Genomic DNA, 21,387 nt, shown 5'->3' with positions numbered 1-21,387 from the left:
CATTCAGTGTTCCCATGTTCTCCCATAGAATCCTTCAATTGCAAACCTTGGCTTAAATTTTTCTTCGGTTCTTTAAGCTTGAGAAATGCTGAGTATGTTCTTCACTATTGGTTTTTCTAGCTCCAGGTTTTTGCACATTTCATTATAATATTTGACATGGTTTTCTTGAATTGCATTTTGAAATTTTCTGTTCTGCTCTTTGACTTCATCTTTTCATCTATTTGCTCTAGCATCTGTGCACTGGAGAACAAGTTTCAGAGTCTCTTCTGCTATCCATTTTTGTCTTTTTTCCCCCTTTCCTGTCTTTTTAATGACCTTTTGTTATCTTTCTGTATGATATACTTGATGTCACCCCAGAACTCTTCTGGTCTTTGGTCATTGTGTCTAATACATTACTCTGTTCTTGAGATGGTCTCAAAATTCAAGTGGGGTATGTTCAGGGTCATATTTTGGCCCTCCTGGACTTCTTTTAATTTTCTTCAGCTTCAGCCTGGACTTGTATATGAGCAATTGATGGTTTGTTCCACTGTTGGTCCATGGCCTTGTTTTGGCTGATGATGTTGAGCATATTCACAGTCTCTTCTCATAGATGTAGTCAGTTTGATTCCTGTGTGTTCTATGTGTATAGTCACCTTTCGTGTTGTTTAAAAAGGCATTTTCAGTGAAGGTCATTGGTCTTGAAAATTTTAATAATGCACTCTCCAGCATCATTTCTGTCACCAAAGCCATATTTTCCAACTACTGATCTTTCCTCTTTGTTTCCAACCATTGCATTCCAATCACCAATACATCTTGTTTGCTTGCTCAGTCAGTTTCAGGCTGAAGAAGTGAGTAGAGTTCTTCAGTTTTATCATCACTGACTAGAGTGGTTCGTGCATAAGTTTTAATAATAGTTGTATTAACTGGTTTTCCTTGTAAGCATATTTATGCTATTCTATCACAGATAATATTCTACTTCGAGAAAGATTTTGAATTTTTAAAAAATAATTAATATAGTGCCATTCCTCTTGAATTTATTGTTCTTACTGAGTAAACCATATGTTTGTCAGATTCAAGATGGCCAATACCAGTCCATTTCAGCTCAGTAATGCCTAGAATATTGATCTTTATGCATTCCATTTCATTCTTGACAACTTTCAATTTTCCTGGATACATACTTTGTATATTACATGTGCCAATTATTGATGGATTTTTGCAGCTGTTTGTCCTCATTTGGAGTTGTGCCCCATCAACACAGTAGGTTCTAAAAGCTTTGCTCAATTCATGGCATTATGGTCGTCTACTTTGAGGGGGCAGCTCTTCCTCAGTTGGAAAAATCACCAAACTGTACTCAGTTTTTGTGTTCATAAGTGAACATGTTGGTCTAGATAAGGTTAGAGAACTCTTAGTACTGAATATAAATATATAATTTGGGATAGGGAGAATATTCCGGGCAAAAGAAATGCATGAATCTGTTGATTGGAGGTAAACATGCAGGAATGCATAGGAATTCAAGTGTGACAAGTTGATTCTGAGTCTTGTAATAATGTATTTTTAATGCCTTTACTTGCTTATTCTTAGTTGTAATTGGTTTCTAGTTTTTCTCTGAGTGGGAAATACCAGAACAGAAAAGCATCTAGTCAAATCAATTTGCAAATGAGTTGAGATGTTTTATAAAAAATAAAAAATTAGGACATAGACAAAGTTAACCTTTTCAGTAATGTATTTATAGCACTATCCAGGCAACTGTAAGTTTTATTTGCTCACAAGGATGCTGGTAAAAGGTTAAATTGTAGGTGAATGGTTTCCATTAGCACACTTTCATTGATATGTTTTTAGTTGGTGAATATCTTAGGCATGCCTTTTCCAGGTAGCTTGTATTGCAAATTAAGGTACACATTTGAAAGAACTGAGTGATTGAGGATTGTAGTTGACTGGGAATGATGTTACTAGCTAGACAGCTTTGAAAATGGTTTATTTGCCATTTTGCATAATTGATTGTCCTTTGGAACTATTTATTCTAGTATTAGCTTTAAAATAACCTCGATGAGTTGTTCTTTAAAGAATTATGCTGTTTAAAACCTATTTCTGTTTGGTGTAAAGGTTTTTCATAAAGGATCCCCTTTGTTACTAACTTCTCATGAGACGCAGGTTTCTACCCCTTCACCGCTGCAGGCGTACACCACTCTTCTGGTTCCTGCAGCAGAATTGGAGGGGGCTGTATTGATGTCCTGGGCCCAAGGGCCTGAACACTAGTATTATGTGTCAGGAGGACAAAGGGATGGCGCCAACCATCCTGCTCTGTGCGCCAGTAACTAGAATTAATTACAAACCAATCGAATCCGTTGCAGCCAATTGGTAAACTAATTGGTAATTTTAGCTGTACATCTATATGTAGTTATCTGAATGCCTATAACATTACTTTCAGAGCCACTTTTGTTCTGTTTCATCCTGCTTGACAAAATGGCCTTCATAGCTTTAGGGAGAAAGATGTGCATCAGTGACTGTGAGGCTGCCCCAGCTGCTTGTCTTGTTTGTATTCCCTTGTTCGTAAAACATGACTCGGGTTACAGCTGGATGGTACCACTCTGATCATTTCTGATAACACAGAGCTAAACATTCCTTCAAATGGATTGTTTGAGCCATCAAATGTACTTTCTCTGAGCCAATTCCTATCACAAATATAACTGCTTATATTCTTGCCCTTTAGAGTTGGTTTTTTTCCCCCAGCAAAAAGGGAAATTAGTAGAAAGCTTCCGAAATAAATTGTTCTGAATCAGATCTTTCTGTGCTCTAATGTTGGTGATTTAAGTTGAATGAATTTAATTAAAGAATATGAATCGTATTAGTAGAGTTGAGAGAAGGAAGCCAACTAAAACGGAATTTTTAAATTTGTTCTTTTCCTGATTACAGAAGACTGTTATTACCCCGTGATTTGGCACCAAGGATTGCCTTTGAGAGGAAATAAACAAGACTTCTCTGTTCAGAAGAATCTTTTGTAACTTTTCAGTAAAATATAACTTTTGTGACTGAAGTCATGCTGGCACTGTGTTCCACTTGTGAATAATTTGGCATAGTCGTGTTAGTGCTTTGAGGGCTGATTTCCAAAGTGTGTCTGTATCTTTTAGAACACCTTACAAATGAAAAAGGGTTTTGAGATCTTGGACAATGACTGCAAAATCAAGTGAAATTTTGCTACGGAAAAACATTGTACTTATAATGCAAACAATCATTTTTATAGCTTGTTGGTATTTTTGGGGGGGAATATTGGAAAGTGCCCTTTCTAGTAAGGAGAGACTGGTGTGAATGCTGTTCTCTGTCTGACACATTAGATTATAAGTTTGGCAGGTGTGCCAGTCCTCAGACCCATCGTCATAACTCGGTCAGTTTCCCCTTTCTGAGCAGCAGAGCAGGACTCAGTGGCCTGTTCTCTTACCCTCTCTTTTTATGCAAATTTTCATTGCTATTTACATACATAGCTAATCAATGTCCAGAAAGTAATCTTTGCCAGATGTGTGGAAATGTAGTGTCACAGTGATGTAATTTTGCATTAGCTAAAGAGGAAGATCCTCTTTGCATTACCTAAAGAGGAGTCCTGGTGTGGCACTGTGGGTTAATGCGCCAGACTACAAAGTCATTTGAACTGCATGGTCGGCGGTTCAAGCTTACCAGCTGCTCCTTGGAAACCCTATACAGGGTCACTATGGGTCAGAATTGACTCGCCAACACTTAACAGCAACAACAGAGAGGAAGATCAGAGTATAATAATGGTAATTATGATCAAGGTGTCGTGTGTGTGTGTGGGGGGGGGCACAGATATATTCATCGTAGTTACACTGATTTGAAAATGATTCTCTGTAAAATTCAGTCAGTTTGCAATTTATTTTATCTTTGGAAACTCGTGTTAGTGGAAATGCAGCATTTGATAACAGAAGATAAGTGTAAGCTATCTTATTGACAAGTGGGTTTAAATGCAGAGTTGTTGATATGTTTAGCTTTGTATCAACTGCATAAGAAACATGTAAAATGTTAGGTGTTTATTTTCAAAATATATATTCTGTTAAACTGAAGATGATTTCATGTATGTTGTTAAGTGTCGTTGAGTCATTTGCGACTCACAGCGACCCTGTGTAGGGTTTCCAAGGTTTGAACCACCAGCTTTACAGTTCTGACTGACCTTGTGGTCCAGTGCTTGTCCTAGGGCACCACACCAGAACTTCATTTCAGATCATTTCACTTTTAGAAGTAAATGTTAGATGTGTGTAGAAATGTTAAAAATGTTGAGGAAAAACAATAAGGGAAATATTCTCTGGACAGTAGGTTTATTCGTAATTTTTTAAATGCCTTTTCTACTTTAAAAAACTTTTTTTTTTTTTTAAATTACTGCTGGTATTGGCCGTCTTGGAGCTGTGACTTAGCAGAATGGGCAGTAGGCCAGGTGTCAGTGGTCTTTGGTTCACTGCTGCTATGAGCTCATTGCTCAATATCAGTATTCTTATGTTTACTATGAAGTGGTTTACAGTGAAAACTTACATTGCTGAAAGTAAAACAGAAGACCAGAACAAATGAAAAGACATCTCATGCTCATGGATTGGAAGACTTAATATTGTTAATATCATTGATGCTGCTACCCAAACATAACAACAGATTCAGTGCAACCCCTGTGCCTTCTTTGCAGAAATGGAGAAGCTGCTCCTCTAATTTGAAGGGACATTCAAGGCCTCCTTATGCTGAGAGAGTAGAACCAAGTTAGAGTGTTCACACTTTGAATTTAAAAATCTACTACAAAGCTACAGTTGCCAACACAGTGTGGTTCTATCATGACAGATATATAGATCAATTGCATGGAATTGGGAGTCCAGAAATACATGCATACATGTCTGACCAGTTTATTTTTGACAAGGCTGTCAAGACCATTTAATTGGGGAAAATAGTTTTTCAGCAAATAGTAGTATTAACACAGCTGAATATCCACATGCAAAAGAATGAAATTTATCCTTATACTACATACAAAAATCAATTAAATATAAATCAGCAAACCTAAAATCATAAAACTCTTAGAATAAAGCATAGAGGTAAATATTTATCGTCTTGGATTTGGCAATGGAGTTTTCAATATGAAAGCAAACTTATGAGCAAAATAGAAGACGAAATAGATGTATTGGACTTCATTAAAATTAAACTTTTTAGACTTTATCAAAAAAAGACACAACCTATGAAATGGAAGACAATATTTGGTAACCTTATGTTTGATAACATTTTAATATTCACACTGTGTAAAGTACTCTTACAAATCAACACTATAAAGAAAACCCAATTTAAAATGGGCAAGGCACTTGAAGTGACATTTTTCTAAGAAATTTATGCACATGGACAACAAGCACATGAAAAGATGGTCAGCATTCATCAGGGCCATGTAAATGAAAACATGTCGTCTTAATAGATATTATACTTATGGTGATGCAGTGTAAGATCATGTTTACTTTTTTCAGTTGACTCAGCACCTATCTGCTTAACTTGAGTTTAGTGTTAAATAAAATTCGTAAGCCCTTTTTATATGCACTCTGTGTTAAGATGATATTCTCCCAATCCTGTACTTGCACAGTTAATTTTTTGGATCAAAGTATACAAACTGAAATTTATCTGTTAAAATATCACATAGAATATTATAGTTAGATAGATGACCTACAGGCAATATTGGCCAGTAAAAATAAAAAGTGAACGACATGTATACTTTGCAAAAACTAGACTTTATTTTTTTGAGCAGTTTAGGTTTACAGAAAAATTGAGCAAAAACTACAGAGAATTTCCATATTTCCCACACCTTTCCCCAATTTTTTTTATTAACGTGTTGCATTAATGTGTTTCATTTGTTACAATTGATAAACTAATGTTAATTGCCATCCAGTGCATTCTGACTCATAGCAACCCCATGTGCCCATAGGGTTTTTAAGGCTGTAACCTTACAGAATCAGATCCGCTGGCCTCTCTTCTGAGACATGTCTGGATGGGTTTGAACCACTTGTCTTTCAACTGGTAGTCAGTTCTTCCCCATTTGTGCCACCTAGGAACTCCAAAATGATATCAGTGCATTATCATTAAAGTCCATAGTTTCCACCACTTGTCTGTCAGTTTGTTGTACTGTGGTGGCTTTTGTGTTGCTGTGATTTTGGGAGCTATGCCACAGATACTTTAAATACCAGAAGGGCCACCCGTGGTGGACAGGTTTCAGCTGAGCTTCCGGATGAAGACAGACTAGAAAGGAGAGATGGACTACTTCTGAATATTAATCACTGAAAACCTTATGAGTAGCAGTGGAACACTGAATATTGAAACATTATGAAGAGCACCAGAATGTTGTCAGATGTAGTGCTGGAAGATGGGCCCCTCTGGTTGGCAGGCGCTAGAACCTGTGACTGGGAAAGAGCTGCCTCATCAAAGTAGTTGGCCATGATGATGTGAATGGAGTAAAGCCATTGGGACCTTCATTTGCTGATAGGGCACAACTCAAAATGAAGAGAAACACCTGTAAACATGCATCAGTAGTTGGAACATGGACTGTATGAAGTATGAATCTAGGGAAATGGGAAATTGCCAAAAATGAAATGGAACATATAAACATAATTTCTTAGGCATTATTAGTGAGCTGAAATGGACTATATTGGCCATTTTAAATCTGATAGTCACATGGCTTACTATGCTGGAAATGACAAATTGAAGAGGAATGGCTTCACATTCATTATCAAAATGCATATCAAGATCAGTCATGAAGCACAGAGCCGTCTGTGATAGGATAATATCCATACGCCTACAAGGAAGATGAGTTAATGCTACTATTATTCATAGTTATGCACCAATCACTAAAGCCAGTGAGGATGATAGAAAATTCTACCAACTTCTTCAGTCTGAAATTGTTCAAATATGCAATCAAGATGTACAGATAATTACTGTCGATGGGAATGTAAAGGTTGGAAACAAAGAGGAAGGACCACTGTTAGAAAATATGGCCTTGGTGATAGAAATGATGCTGGAGATTGCATGGTAGAATTGTGCAAGACCAATTCTTCATTGCAAATACCTTTTTCAAAAAACGTAAAAGACTATTGATTATGCACATGGACCTCACCAGATAGAATACACAGAAATCAAATTGACTACATCTGGGGAAAGAGATGATGGAAAAACTCCATATCATCAACCAAAACAAGGCCAGGGACATACTGTAGAACAGACCATCAATTGCTCATATGCAAATTCAAGTTAAAGCTGAAGAAAATTAAAACAAGTCCACAAGAGTCAAATATGACCTTGAACATATCCAACCTGATTTTAGAGATCATTTGAAGAACAGATTTTATGCATTAGACACTAAAGACCAAAGACCAGAAGAGTTGTAGAATGACATCAAGAATATCATACGTCATTAAGAAAGCAAGAAAGAAGGAAAAGACCAAAATGAATGTCAGAAGAGACTGAAACTTACTCTCCAGAATAGAGATGCTAAAGCAAATGGAAGAAGTGAGGAGGGAGGTACAAGAGCTAAATAGAAAATTTCAAAGGTCAGCTCAAGAAGACAAAATCAAATATTATAATGAAATGTGCAAAGATCTTGAGTTAGGAAACCAAAAGGGAAAAACATGCTCAGCAATTCCTAAGCTGAGGGAACTAAAGAAAAAATTCAAGCCTTGACTTGAAATATTGAAGGATTCTATGAGCAAAAGAATGATGCTGAAAGAAGATGGAAGGAATACTCACAGTCACTGTACCAAACTGAAATGGTTGATTTTCAACCATTTCCAAAGTACCATATGATCAAGAGTTGATCGTATGAAGGAAGAAGTCCAAGGTCCATTGAAGACATTGACAAAGAGCAAGGTGCCAGAATTGATGGAATACAAATTAAAATCTTTCAGCAAACTGATGCAGCACTGGAGGCACTAACCCATCTATGCCAAGAAACTTAGAAGACAACTAACTGGAAGAGATCCATATTTGTGCCCATTCCAAAGAGAGGTACCCAGTAGAATGTGGAACTCTTCAGACAATATCATTAATTATCTGCAAGTAAATTTTTTTTTCCTCAAATTTTTTAAAAAGCTTTTATTATGAATTGAATGACAGTTTACAGGGCAGATCATCAATTTTGCATTCAACAAATCATATATCTTGTTTCATTAAAATGATTATTATCTCCTCCATGTACCATCAGGTAACAGTTTCTCTCTATTCACTTTACTGTCTCTCTCTCTCTCTCTTTTTTTTTTAAATTGTGAGTTATGTAATAGTTTACATGGGAGAACATTAGTTTTATATTCATTCTATCGTATATTGTTTCATTGCCATGGTTACAGTCCCCTCCATGCATCATCAACCAACCAAAGGGCATACCCTGCAAGCCTGTCCCCCACACCACTCCCCCCGGTCTTCAGCACACAGTCCCTCTCCCTCTCTGGATCTAAAGTCCCCAGCTGCTCCATCGCTCCACATCATCATCTCTGCCAGCATCTCAGGCATCACTGCTTCTCTGGGTAGGGTCCCGCACTCCACTCTTCTCCGTTAATGGTCTTATGGACCTCTACTCCTAGACTGGAAAGTTAATCACTCCCTTCCTTGCAATAAAATGTGTACCTTTACATTTCCAACCCTCAGAATCAGTCCTGATAACAGTTTTTCACTATTGTATCACAAGAGACCCATATGCATTTCATTTCATCAGCCTCGCCTAGACAGATTGGATACTACTCACTAGAGATTCTGCCTTCCTCCTGGCCCTATGGCTCTAGGTTCCCTCTTGAAAGCTTGTAAGCCAGTCACTTCTTGCCTTTGTAGTCCCCCCGTACCCTCCCCCCCTCCATTTTGGGTAGCCAATGTGCAAGTGGCCCAGGCCCATCCCTGTCTACTCTGTGTGGAGGGGGTGGGAATGATTCTTGCTGTAAGGATTTGTTCCCTCTTTTGAGCTACTGCATCAATAGGTATAGGTCAAGTTCATCAAATTGTATCAGATTACTGTTTTTTTCCTCTTCTTTCTTCTTCTGGTTAAGCTCTGATCATCCAGTCATTGAAGCCAGGTCAAGTGGGTATTATCTGCAAGTGTAAGTGTTCTTGTGCATATGCCCTCTCTTTTTATCAGCTGAATGCGTCACTCTCCACTCTAGTCCTCTGTGGCTATGTCACAGACTCTGGGCCCATGATTCTCCGGGTCTTTCCTCACTGTTGGCCAACCAGGTCTTGACCTGGGTCCACAGAAGTCTAATGAACATTGTAGGGCTTAGGTCACCGCTTCATTGCTGTTTTTCTCTCACTTCCCCTTATCGGTGACGAGCGTGGTCACCAAGTAGAGTGTGTATTCCCATTGAGTTTTAGTCTTGGAAGGGGGTTTGCACTGAGGGGACCTGACCACTTGTCTTGATGTTTCCTGGGCAAGCAACTTGTTTGTTCTTGTAGTAACAGTCCGTCTGCCTCTATTGTTTTGTATTTTTCCTGTAGGTCTTTCTTTCAAGAAGTATCTTTTGTTCTTCTAGCCACTCCAGGCTGATCTGCTGGTCCTTTCATTTCCAATCTTCCCATCTCTGAAGATCTAGATGTGGTTCAGGCTTTCACCTATAGTCTTATGTATTGCAGAGGCTCCGCAGGAAGCCTCCTTCACTGGGCACGTTGTAGCCCCATTTTGGGTATTCCAGTCAGTTATAGGCAGAAGACGGACTTACAAGCTTTCTATGGTGGTGTTTCTGGCTATTCCTTTCTTTCCCTCTCCAGTGTCTATTTTATAATATAATGCAAGGAAAACCAAGCTTCAAAAGACAGCCAAGCATCTTAACATTATTCCCCCCTTTTCCCCATTCCAACCATGTCTCAATCTCTGTATCCCAGAGCCCTGTTGTTACAAGGTTTTGCATATATCATTATTTACCTCTGTCCCACTTAGCCCATTCAAACCTGCCTAATTGTTCTCCTGCAAGTAAAATTTTTTGCTAAAGATAATACAAAAACAATTGTAACCTTACACTGACCGAGAACTGTCAGAGGTTCAAGCCGGATTCAGAAGAGGACATGGAACAAGGGATATCATTGCTGATGTCAGATGGATCTTGGATGAAAGCAGAGAATACCAGAAAGATGTTTACCTTTGCTTAATTGACCACACAAATGCTTTTAATTGCGTGCATCATGACAAGCTATTGACAGTGTTGCAGAGAACACTCAGTTGTGCTTATGAGATACCTGTACATAGATCAAGAGGTAGTTATTTGAATAGAACAAGGAAACACTGAATGGTTTAAAATTAGGAAAGGTGTGTGCCAGGGTTGTATTCTTTTACCATATTTATTCAATCTGTATGTTGAGCACATACTGCAAGAAGCTGGATTATATGAAAAAAAAAAATGTGGCATCAGGATTGGAGGAAGACTCATTAGCAGCCTGTCATATGCACATGATACAACTTGCTTGTTGAAAGTGAAGCTGACTCAAAATACTGATGAAGACAAAAAGCCACAGCCTTCAGTATGGGTTGCACCTCATTGTAAACGAAACAAAAACTTCACCACTAAATAACATCCATATAAATGGAGAAAAGATTGAAGTTATCAAAGACTTCATTTTGTATGGCTCTACCATTAACACTTAGGGAAGCAGCAGTCAAGAATTCAAACGAAGTATAGGTAAATCTGCTGCATAAGACCTCTTAAAGTGTTGAAGAGCTAAGCTGTCCGCTTGAAGACTAAGATGTGACTGACCCAAGTCATGGTATTTTCAGTAATCTCATATACATTTGAAATTTGGGCAGTGAATAAGGAAGACCATGAAAGAATTGGTGCATTTGAGTTATGGTGTTGAAAGAGAATGTTGAAAAGTCCCATGGACTGCCAAAAGAAAAAAACCAGTTAATGTTGGAAAAAGTACAGCCAGAATGCTGGAACCCAGATAGCCAGACTTTGTATCTCATACTTGGAAAATATTATCAGGAGGGTCCAATCCCTTGAGAAGGTTATCATGTTTTGTAAAGTGGATGGTCGGAGAAAAAGAGGAAGCCCCCCAACAAGACGGATTGGTACAGTGGCAACAATGGGCTCAGGCATAACAACGATTGTTAGGTTGGTGCAGGACTGGGCAGTGTTTTGTTCTGTTCTGCATAGGGTTACTCTGAGTCAGTACCTACTCAGTGGCACCTTACAGCAACAACAGCAAAGCCCATAGTTGACTTTAAGACTCACTCTGTGTTGTACAGTCCTATGGATTTTGATAAAAGTCATCTATCTACTATAATATTATTGTACCAAATAGTTTAACTGTGGTTACAAGTTGGGCTGCCAACCTTGAGGTCAGCAGTTCAAAATTACCAGCTGTTCCGCAGGAGAAAGATGAGGCTTTCTGCTCCTGTACAGATTGACAGCTTCGGAAACCTTATACATGGTCGCTATGAGTTGGAACCCACTCCACGGCACACAGCTACCACCATCACCTCACCTATTTATCTTTTTTATCTTCTCTCTTACCTGCCCCTGATCACCTGACAACCACTGATCCATTTACTGCCTCTACACTTTTGCCTTTTCTAGAATGTTCTATAGTTGAAACCATATAATATGTACCATTTCAGACTGGCTTCCTCTTGTATATAAGGTTCCCATTCATCTCTTTTTAGCTTGATTGTTCATTATTTATCATTGGGTAGTAATCCATTTTATAGAAGCATCAGTGTTTGATTATTCATTAACCTTTTGAAGGACATTTTGGTTCTTCCAATATTTGGCATTTATGAATAAGGCTATTGTAAACATTCATGTGTAAGTTTTTGGGTAGATGTACATTTTCAACTGTTTTGAGTTGATTGCTTTGTAAGAAATTACCAGACTGTCTTCCAAAATGGCTGTCCCATTTTGCATTCCCACAAGAAATGAATGAGAGTTTCTATTGTTCCACATCCTCATCAACATTTGGCAGTGTTAGTATTTTTTATTTTAGTCATTCATATAAGTGGCTAATGATATCTCAAAGTTTTAAGTGGTAATACAATTCATTCATTCTGCTGCTAACCAAGAGATGTGAGGTTGGATTCCATATAAAGGTGCCTTAGAAGAGAGACCTAGCAATCTACTTTGGAAAAATCAGCCATTGAAAACCTTATGGAGCACATGTTATTCTAACATACATGGAGTTACCATGAGTTGGATTCAGCTGTGCAACTGGTTATTAGTTTCATGACACAGGATGTTGAGCATCTTTTTATATGTTTATTGCATCTTCTTTGGTGCAGTGTCTGTTCAGAAGTTTTGCTTATTTTTCTACTGGGCTGTTTTCTTCTTGTTGAGTTTTAAGAATTCTGTATATATTTTAGATACAAGTTCTTTATCAGAGATGTATTTTTAAACTATTTTATCCCAGTCTGTATCTTGTCTTCTCATTCTCTTAACAGTGTCTTTTGTAGAGTAGAAGTTCTTAATTTTTATGACGCCAATTTATCTATGTTTCCTTATATGGATTATGGTTTTATTTTGCATCTAAAAAGTCATGGCCAGATCCAGGGTCATCTGTATCTTCTTCTGTAGTCTCCTCTAAAAGTTGTATAGTTTTGCATTTTAGATTTAGTTTTATGATCTCTCTTGATTTTTTTTCCCTGAAAGGGATAAGATCTGTGTCTAGGTCTTGCTTTTTGTTTTCTGCTTGTTGTTGTTGTGTGTTGTCGAGTTGATTCCATCCCAAAGCGACCCTGTGTGGGATTTTCAAGGAGCAGCTGCTGAGCTTGAAGTACAGTTGTTGAGTTTGTTGAAACGACTGTTATTTCTCTATTGAATTATGTTTGGTCCTTTGTCAAAGATTAGTTGGCTCTATATCTATGAGCTGATTTCTGGGCTCCTAGTTCCACGTCACTGATCTCTTTGTTAATTCTTTCACCCGTACCACACTTTCGTGATTACTTACATATAAGTCTCAATGTCCAGTGTTGCCAGCCCTTGTATATTTCTGGTGGGAATGTAGAATAGAGCAGCCTCTATAGAAAAGAAGCTCATGATTCTTTAAAAGTTAAGCACGGAATTACCATACAACAGAGCAGTTTTACTCTTACTTAGGTGTATACGATGAGAAATGAAAACATGTTCATACAAAAACGTCTACATGAATGCTCATAGAAGGACTTCTCAGAACAGCTGGAAACTGGAAACAGCCAAAATGTTTATCAGTTCATGAACGGTGTTGGTGGTGATGTGCCATGGAGTTGGTTCCTACTCATAACAACCCTTTACAGGGTTTCCAAGGCTCTAAGTCTTTAGGGGGACAGAAAGCCTCATCTTTTTCCTGAGGAGAGATGGGTAGATTTGAACTGCTGACCTTACATTTAGCAGCCCAACCCGTAACCCACTATGCTACCAGGGTTCCTTCAATTGATGAATAGATTAACAAAATTTGATATATTTATGTAATTATTCAGCCATTAAAAGGAATGACGGACTGGTACATTTTCTATTACTATGGCCCACACTAAACAGCAAATCAAAACACTACCATTTATTAACCGATGGGTAATATCAAGTGTAGATATGTATGTGGAACATGGAGCACTCTTATAAAACTGTGAGTGGGAATAGATCTTGGAAAGCAGTTTGACATAGTGCACTAGAGTTGACTGTATGCTTACCCTATAATTCAGTAAACTCTAGGTTTTGTATTTAGTACAGACACTAAATGTTCAGAGGACATGTACATGAGTATTCCTAACAGCATAGTTTGTCATATCAAAATATTGGAAATTATCAAAATGTCCTGTAGTTAAGTACTGTCGAGTTATTTTTGACTCATGATGACCGTGTATAGGGTTTCCGAGGGAGCAGAAAGCTTAGCTTTCTCCCATGGATCAGCTGGTGAACTTGAACTGTTGACCTAGTGATTCTCAGTCCAGTGCTTATTGTATGGAGTCACTGTGCTCCTCATCAAGTAGTTGTTGTTGGTGTGTCATCCTGTAGGTACCGACTCATAGTGACCCTGTGTACACCAGAACGAAAAACTGCCCAGTCCTGCGCCGACCTCACAATCATTGCTAAGCTTGAGCCCATTGCTGCTGCCACTGTGCCAGTCCATCTCGTTGGGGGATCTCCCTCGTTTTCACTGACCCTCCACTTCACCAAGCATGATGTCCTTCTCCAGGGACTGTTCCCTCCTGAGAATGTCTGAAGTATGAGAGATGAAGTCTGGCCATCCTGGCTTCTAAGGAGCATTCTAACTGCAGTTCTTCTAACACAGATTTGTTGTTGTTTTGTCAGTCCATAGTACTTTTAATATTCTTCTCCAACACCATAGCTCAGATGAATCATTTCTTCTCTTGTCTTCCTTATTCATTGTCCACCATCTAGTAGTAGGTTACAATGGAGTACTACTGTTCAGCATTGACAATAAATGAATTAGAGATATATTTACTCTGTCTATGGATAAATTTAGCATGCACATCTATAAAAGAAATCATAAAATAATATACTCTGTATGAATTTATTTACATGAAGTTAAAGAATGGTCAGAATTAATTGATCCAAAGCCTGGTAGGGTTACTTTGCAGGAAAAATTGGATAGTAATTGAGAGGAGGCTTCTGGGGCATTTGTTAGGGATTTGCATTGCTGTCATTTTCATCACTAGTGGTGGTTTCATTGGACTTCACTTTACAATAGTTTATCTTTACATTTGTGTTTTTTGTACTTTCTATAGTAAACGTCACAATAAAAATTAAAAAGTTAAAATAATGACCTTTTAAAGGAGCGTTACAGAAGGGTTATCAGTACCGTCTCTTGGTCTTTGGACTTTGAGTGTGGTGCTGTGGGTTAATGCACTGGACTGCAACTGCAAGGTTAGTTTGAACCACAAGGTTGGTGGTTCAAGCTCACCAGCTGCTCCTAAACAGGTTAGCTATGGGTCGGAACCAACTCCACGGCACTTAACAGGAACATTTTTATTATCTTATTAAACAAGATTAAAAACAGAAAACCAAATCAAGGGTTTTTTTAGCTTTCTCCATGAAGAGTATAATGTAAAAATGATAAATTCCTAAGTCATTCACCTCAAATAGGTTTTTTTTTTAATACTTTTAGTCTCAGAATAGAAATTAACATTGTTGTTTGCTTTCAATTAGGAGGTGTTAATGATGCTGGATAACTATGTAAGGGATTTCAAAGCATTGATTGACTGGATTCAACTTCAGGAAAAACTAGAGAAGACAGATGCTCAAAGCAGGTAATTCATTTCTGAATTTTATATTAATAGTAGCCAGCTGGTTTCAGTAGCAAACACTAAAATCCAACAGCCGACTTGACCTCTGATTAACTAGAAACATGTAAAAAATTGGATACTACATTTTTCCTTTAATAGCAAATATTTATCAGGCACCTTATCAGCAAAAGGCACTTTTATCCATTGCTGAATATAACACAGATTATTCTCATGGGATTTATAGTGTGTGAGGGTGGGTGGGATAAAATGGAATTTTTTAAAGCAAAGATCTAATGTGGGTGTTGAGAAAAGGACAGGGTCGAATCCTCTTTGCAGGACAGATCAGGAAATATCTCATAGTGGGTGCAGGAGTAGTGTTTAAAGAATGGGATCGATTTTAACAAGTGGTTGACTTCTCAGATGAGAGGAATCGGATTAATAAGCAATTTACGGAAGTAAAGTGCATTTGTGAGATGATATAGGGAAATGTATTTCTATTTAAACATAGTATTCAGTAAGGAGTGTTGGTGATTATTGTATTAGGAGAGTAATGGGATCTAAATTCCTTCAGAAAGCTTCCTTTGGAACCCACGTATAGTATCTGAGTACTGAGGACCAGGTTCTAGGACTTTTATAGTAAAGAAAACAGACACAGTGCCCACTCTTTGTGAAATGTACAGTGTATTTCAGGAAGGAAGGAAGGACTGATGTTACATAATGATGAGTTTAGTAAATATTTATAAGGGGGCCAAGTTTTGCCAAGAAGAAATACCGTGTACTTTGATAACAAAAGAAAAGGAGGTTTCAGTCACTTTTCTAAGTCCAGGAAGGCTTCCGGGGGATATGATATTTAAGTTGAGACAGAAATGGCAGATACGAGTTAGCTAGACAAAGAAAGAGGATTACTTGAAGGTTCTCTTTTTATCTTAACCAATATCAGTATTTCTTTGTTTTGCCTCAGGAGGTAGCATCCAAGTGTTGAAAGCAACCTAGATTCTCTAGAGATGACAGTAGTTATCTTACAGTCCTCAAATCATCCATCAAAACTCATTTTGGCTAGGCTTGAGACTTCAGTGTAAAAACTGAAGAAAATATAGATAAATATTTTTATATTTGTATTGTGTGTATGAAGTTTATAAGGCAAAGGTGGTTGGTGGTGGTGGTTATGTGCCGTGGAGTCGGTTCCGACTCATAGCGACCCTGTATAGGGTTTCCGAGGCTGTAAATCTTTACGGGAGTAGAAAGCCTCATCTTTCTCCCGCGGAACAGCTGGTAGTTTCGAACTGCTGACCTTGAGGTTCGCAGTCCGATTCGTAACCACTACGCTACCAGAGCTCCTTAGGAACCACAAGAAAATTATTGGTAGACTTGATTTAATAGGAGGAATATCCTTTTCTACATTAAAAAATGAAAAGTGAAATGATAAATCGGGAATAGTTGCATTAGTGCCGAAGGAGTTATCACCATTTGTTATTTCTAGTAGCAGTGGTCATAGTAAACATTTCAAATCAGTTAGTAAATGATGAATACCCCAAGGGAAGAAATGGGCCAAAGCACCAACAGGTAACTCCCAAGAGATGAATTTCAAATGGTTGGTGACTACTAAATGTATAAACTAAAAAAAGTGATAGTGGGAGTATAGTTTCTTACAATCTTTCTGAACAGTGATTGGGTTATAAATTGTGAAAAGCCTTAGATGTTTGAATAATTTCTACATTTCTGAATTGAATCCTTAGGAAATAATTTTATATCTGGAGAGTTGTGAGGATGCTCTTTTTGCCAGTATTTATTTGTTAATGTAAATGAATGCATTCTGCTAGATGCTGGGATTTTGTGCCCCTCCTGAAACATTTAGCTTAATGTCTGAGAAATGCATGAAATGTTCTCAAGAGGAAATGCACAGTTGGGAAACTGTGATGTAGACTATGAAGGAAACAGAATGGCATCTGAAGATGTAAGGAAGACTTCCTGAGGAATTCTCTTTTGTGCTGATATCTGAAGTATTCATTATTTGGGCATAGTAGGGAAGGGGAAGCAAATTTCATTAGAGGAGTTGGAAAGGTTGTTGGAAAGGAGGTGTAAGAGCCAAAGTCAGAGTGAATGAGGAGAGATGATAAAATGTTGGATATGTAGGCATCTTGCAAACAGTGTTAAGGAGTTTGGTGTTTTATCTTAGGATGATAGGAAGCACCTCAAGAAATTGAAGTAGGCAAGGGACCTGATCAGATACGGCGTGAATGAAGAATGGCAGGGTGAGAGGAATGCTGGTTCAGTCCTTTTTGGGAAAGATAATAGATTAAAGGTTGCAGTGAATATGGACAGAGATGGCCTTGAGAGCATTTTAGGAGATCACGTTTGCAGAATCAAATGATGGGTGAGGCACAAGGATATAGTAAAAAGATTTTCTCTTGGGCTTTCAATTTAAGAGAAGAAAAACGTTCTGGATTAGAAGTGGAAGAGGGATTGTGAGTTTTGAGTTGCTTTGGAGATAATCAAAATTGTTTTCTGCTCTCATTGGTGGTGGTGGTTATGTGCTGTGGAGTTGGTTCCAACTTAAAGCAACCCTGTACAGAGTTCCCAAGGCTGTAAATCGTTCTGGGAGCAGGACAGCCTCATCTTTCTCCCGTGGAACGACTAGTAGTTTCAAACTGCTGACCTTGAGGTTAGCAGCCTGACTTGTAACCACCACTACATTTCTTTCATTAGAGGAGTATGAACTGGAAAAGGAGATTAAGAAAACATGCCCAGAGGTATACAATGGTGAAAAAAAATTTCTCAACAATTTTGTATTTGTTATTGGTAGTATAGCTAATAATAGCTTTATGTTATTGAGTATTTCATGTGCTCGGTTCTGTGATTAAATTATCTGTGTGTATTCTTAATCACCCTATCACCCATGACAGCCCTTCATTTCTTATTATCCCTTTATTGGAATAGGTGTGTGATAGACTGTTACATAGGCATTAGAATGATCTTGTCAAATATTTTACTTAGAAGGAAAATATATGTATAGTATATTACTAAAAGGGTAAACAAGTTTCAGATTTCATCTTACACCTAACATGTACAAGGGGCATCAAAAACTTCATGGAAAAATTGAATGATAAAAGAGTGGAATTTTTCCACAAACTTTTTGAAGCCCTCTCGTATATACAAAAGAGATACACACTGAGAAACCATAAGTAAATGTCCATCTCACCTTTTTTGGATAGTGTATTATGGTGGTGGTGGTGGTGGTGGCGGTGGTGTGCCATGGAGTAGGTTCTGACTCCTAGTGACCCTGCATAGGATTTCCGAGGCTGTAAATTTTTATGGGAGCAGAAAGCTTCATATTCTTCCGCGGAACCACTGGTCATTACAAACTGCTGACCCTGAGAAGCTAGCAGCCCGATCCGTGACCACTAGCGACTTTAATTTTGTTTTTGCTTCTCTGAATGTTCTTGTTTTCTAAAAGTAATGGATACCACTTTTTTAATGAGAGAAAGAAATAATCACAAAATATGTGTAGACTAGACTGAATGATGTAAGAGTCATGAAGGTCTGACTGAGGCCCTAGAAGAGAAGTTGTTACTTGTGGAAAACAGTTTAGTAGAGATTTCTCATCTTGCAAACTGGCTGTGGGGCTAGCTTCCCAGCAGAGAGCAATGAATGAAATCTTTATACTACCCTCTCATGGGTGATTAAAAGAAAGAGGAGAGGAAAGACTTCAGATTTTCTTGTATATTCTTTATTTAACCCTCACTATTGTCTTTATGCCTTGATTCCTACAAGAAGCTTATTTTGCAAGAAGATCCGATCCAGGAAACCCAAAATAGTATCATGCACCCTGCCCCCACCACCGTTTTTAAAAGCTGGGAGTATGGAGGTTTGTAAATCATAAGTAGTGTATCTCAGTGTTTTTGTAACCCTGTGATCTTTAGATAAGTAGTGAGACATGCTGCTATGCTGGAAAAGCCTGGACAAGAGATCGTCTGTGAACCAGACTGGTTTATATGGTAACTTCCTGTTTAGTAATGCTGTAGGGAAAATCAGGACATGAGTATGTTTTTATCTACTAGCAACTAAGAGAAAAAACAATCTTGTTTTCTCTGTTTCTCTATTAATTTAATCGGTTGTGTGTATTCAATTGGCAGACCAACTTCACTGGCCTGGGAAGTAAAGAAAATGTCTCCAGGACGTCATGTGATTCCAAGTCCCTCATCAGATAGAATAAGTGTAACATCAAATGCTCGAAGAAGCTTAAATTTTGGGTGAGATAAACTCAATAAAGCCTACTATCTTATATTGCAGTAAAATATTCTCTGCTGTTTATATACTTGTCATAGTATACAACTGATATGCTCTATGAAAATAATTCATGTATATGTTTGAAATTGTTTGAATAAAAAGTTTAAAAATCCAAGACAGTAAAGTTTAACTTGGAATAAATGTCTTACATTCAAGTATAATTAGTGATCCAAAAATTAAAACCAGTTTATATGTTCATGCTAAATGGTTCATGATAAGAACTACAAATCTCCTGCATAGGGAAGATCTCGCTCTCTCTCTGTATATATATATATATATATATATATATGTGTGTGTGTGTGTGTGTGTATAAAATAGACTATGTTATTGAGAATTGCTGATATAGTTGCATTCATATGCAAATTTGTTGCAACTGATTATATAGTACAGATAATTATCTAATTTTGACTACCAAAACTTGGAGTAATTAACAATTAATTTAAAGGGTTTGAAGTTTACAGTGAACACATAACCAAATCCAGGAACTTCTTTAAACTTTTAAATTATGTTTTGAAATTATGAATCATAGCATATTGAAAAGGGCATAAAAATGCACATGGTAACAAATAATTGCATAATAACCCACGACATAGTTACTGTCAAGTCAAAGAAATAGAATATTGCCAACACCTGAAGCCCTTTTGTATCTGCCGTCTCAATTATCATCCTTGTGTCTGCCAAGGTAACTGGTAACTTGTTTTGGTCATCATTTCCTTGTTTTTCTGTCTAGTTTTACTACCTGTGGAAGTTTTCGTAAACAGAATGGTTTAGTTGTACCTACTTTGAACTTTTTATGAGCAGGCTAATTCTTTATAATCTTTTTTTGTATAATTTATTTCTCCCATTATAATATATATTTTATATGTGGTTGTATTTGATTTATTTTCATTCTCAATGGCATTTGAATTTTATGAATATTCTCTCAGTCTCTAGCCTGTCTTTTTACTTTTGAAAGAGTGACTTTCAGAGAGTAGAAGTTTTTGTTTTGATGAAGTTGTTCAGTTTATGAATTCTTCAGGATTGTGTTTTTGATGTTGTGGTCAGGAGCTCTGTGCCTAACTCAGAGTTGCCAAAGATTTCTCCTATGTTGTCTTCTAGAAGCTTTATAATTTTAGATTTTATCCATTTCAGTTAGTTTTCAAATATTTGTGTTTTTGGTGAAAGCTAATAGCAGATTAGGTTCCAGTTTAACAGTTTTTATACAAATTGTTTATGACTTTGGTTACAGTTTTCACAGTGGGTCATCTAGCTTCCCTTCCCCTCTGTGCCTTTTCATCTTATTACATAAATGCTGTTTGGTCTCATTCAGTTGGATGTTTAAGGGAACACTTTACTTGTGGGTAATATTGTTTATTTTATGAATGAGTCCTTTATTTGTCTAAAAGATAACTTCCAGGAATGGCTTTATTTACAAGTTCAAAAGATATCTTAGGGTTGTAGTCTTTGAGGTTCATCTGTAGTGTTCCAGTAAGTCTGGCCTTATTTAGGAATTTGAACTTTGTTCTGTAGTTTTCTCTCATTCTATCTAGGACTTTCTACTGTGTTCCTTGTCAGAATGTTTGGTAGTGGTAGCCACTGTCTAGTTCTTCTGAGCTCAGGCTAGAAGAGGCCCGAGTTTATAAGTGCTAGTAGTCCTGTGGATTAGTTTCTGTTTTAAGTCTTTGACTTGCTTCATTGTCTTTTGCTCGGGATCAGTGCATACCATTATGTGTATCTTAAACGGCTGCTTGCAAGTTTTAAGATCCTTGACGCTACTGACTGAACTGGAATATAGAACCTTATCTTTATGAACTGTGGTAGGCCAGTTGACTGAGTTGTTCCTTGATAACGATTGTCCTCAGCCTTTTAACCAGTATACCAGTATAGGTCTGAAGAGCAAAGATGTCACCTTGAGGACTAAGGTACGCTTGACCCAAGCCATGGTATTT

At 37.6% G+C, this 21,387-nt stretch overlaps 1 protein-coding gene across 1 annotated transcript in view; it reads left to right on the top strand.

Annotated features, from left to right (window-relative positions):
* SCAPER (S-phase cyclin A-associated protein in the ER) overlaps positions 1 to 21,387 on the top strand; it is a 466,531-nt gene that overhangs the window by 54,006 nt on the left and 391,138 nt on the right. Inside the window, exons 5-6 of the mRNA XM_006866457.1 lie at positions 15,096 to 15,196; positions 19,306 to 19,422. Of these exons, the coding sequence (XP_006866519.1) occupies positions 15,096 to 15,196; positions 19,306 to 19,422 (218 nt within the window). The remainder of the gene's footprint in view (positions 1 to 15,095; positions 15,197 to 19,305; positions 19,423 to 21,387) is intronic.

The sequence above is a fragment of the Chrysochloris asiatica genome, unplaced genomic scaffold (assembly GCF_000296735.1).
Source record: "Chrysochloris asiatica unplaced genomic scaffold, ChrAsi1.0 scaffold00092, whole genome shotgun sequence".
Lineage (NCBI taxonomy): Eukaryota > Metazoa > Chordata > Mammalia > Afrosoricida > Chrysochloridae > Chrysochloris > Chrysochloris asiatica.
Note: the sequence above shows the minus strand (reverse complement) of the source record. Positions and strands in the feature narration are given on the sequence as shown.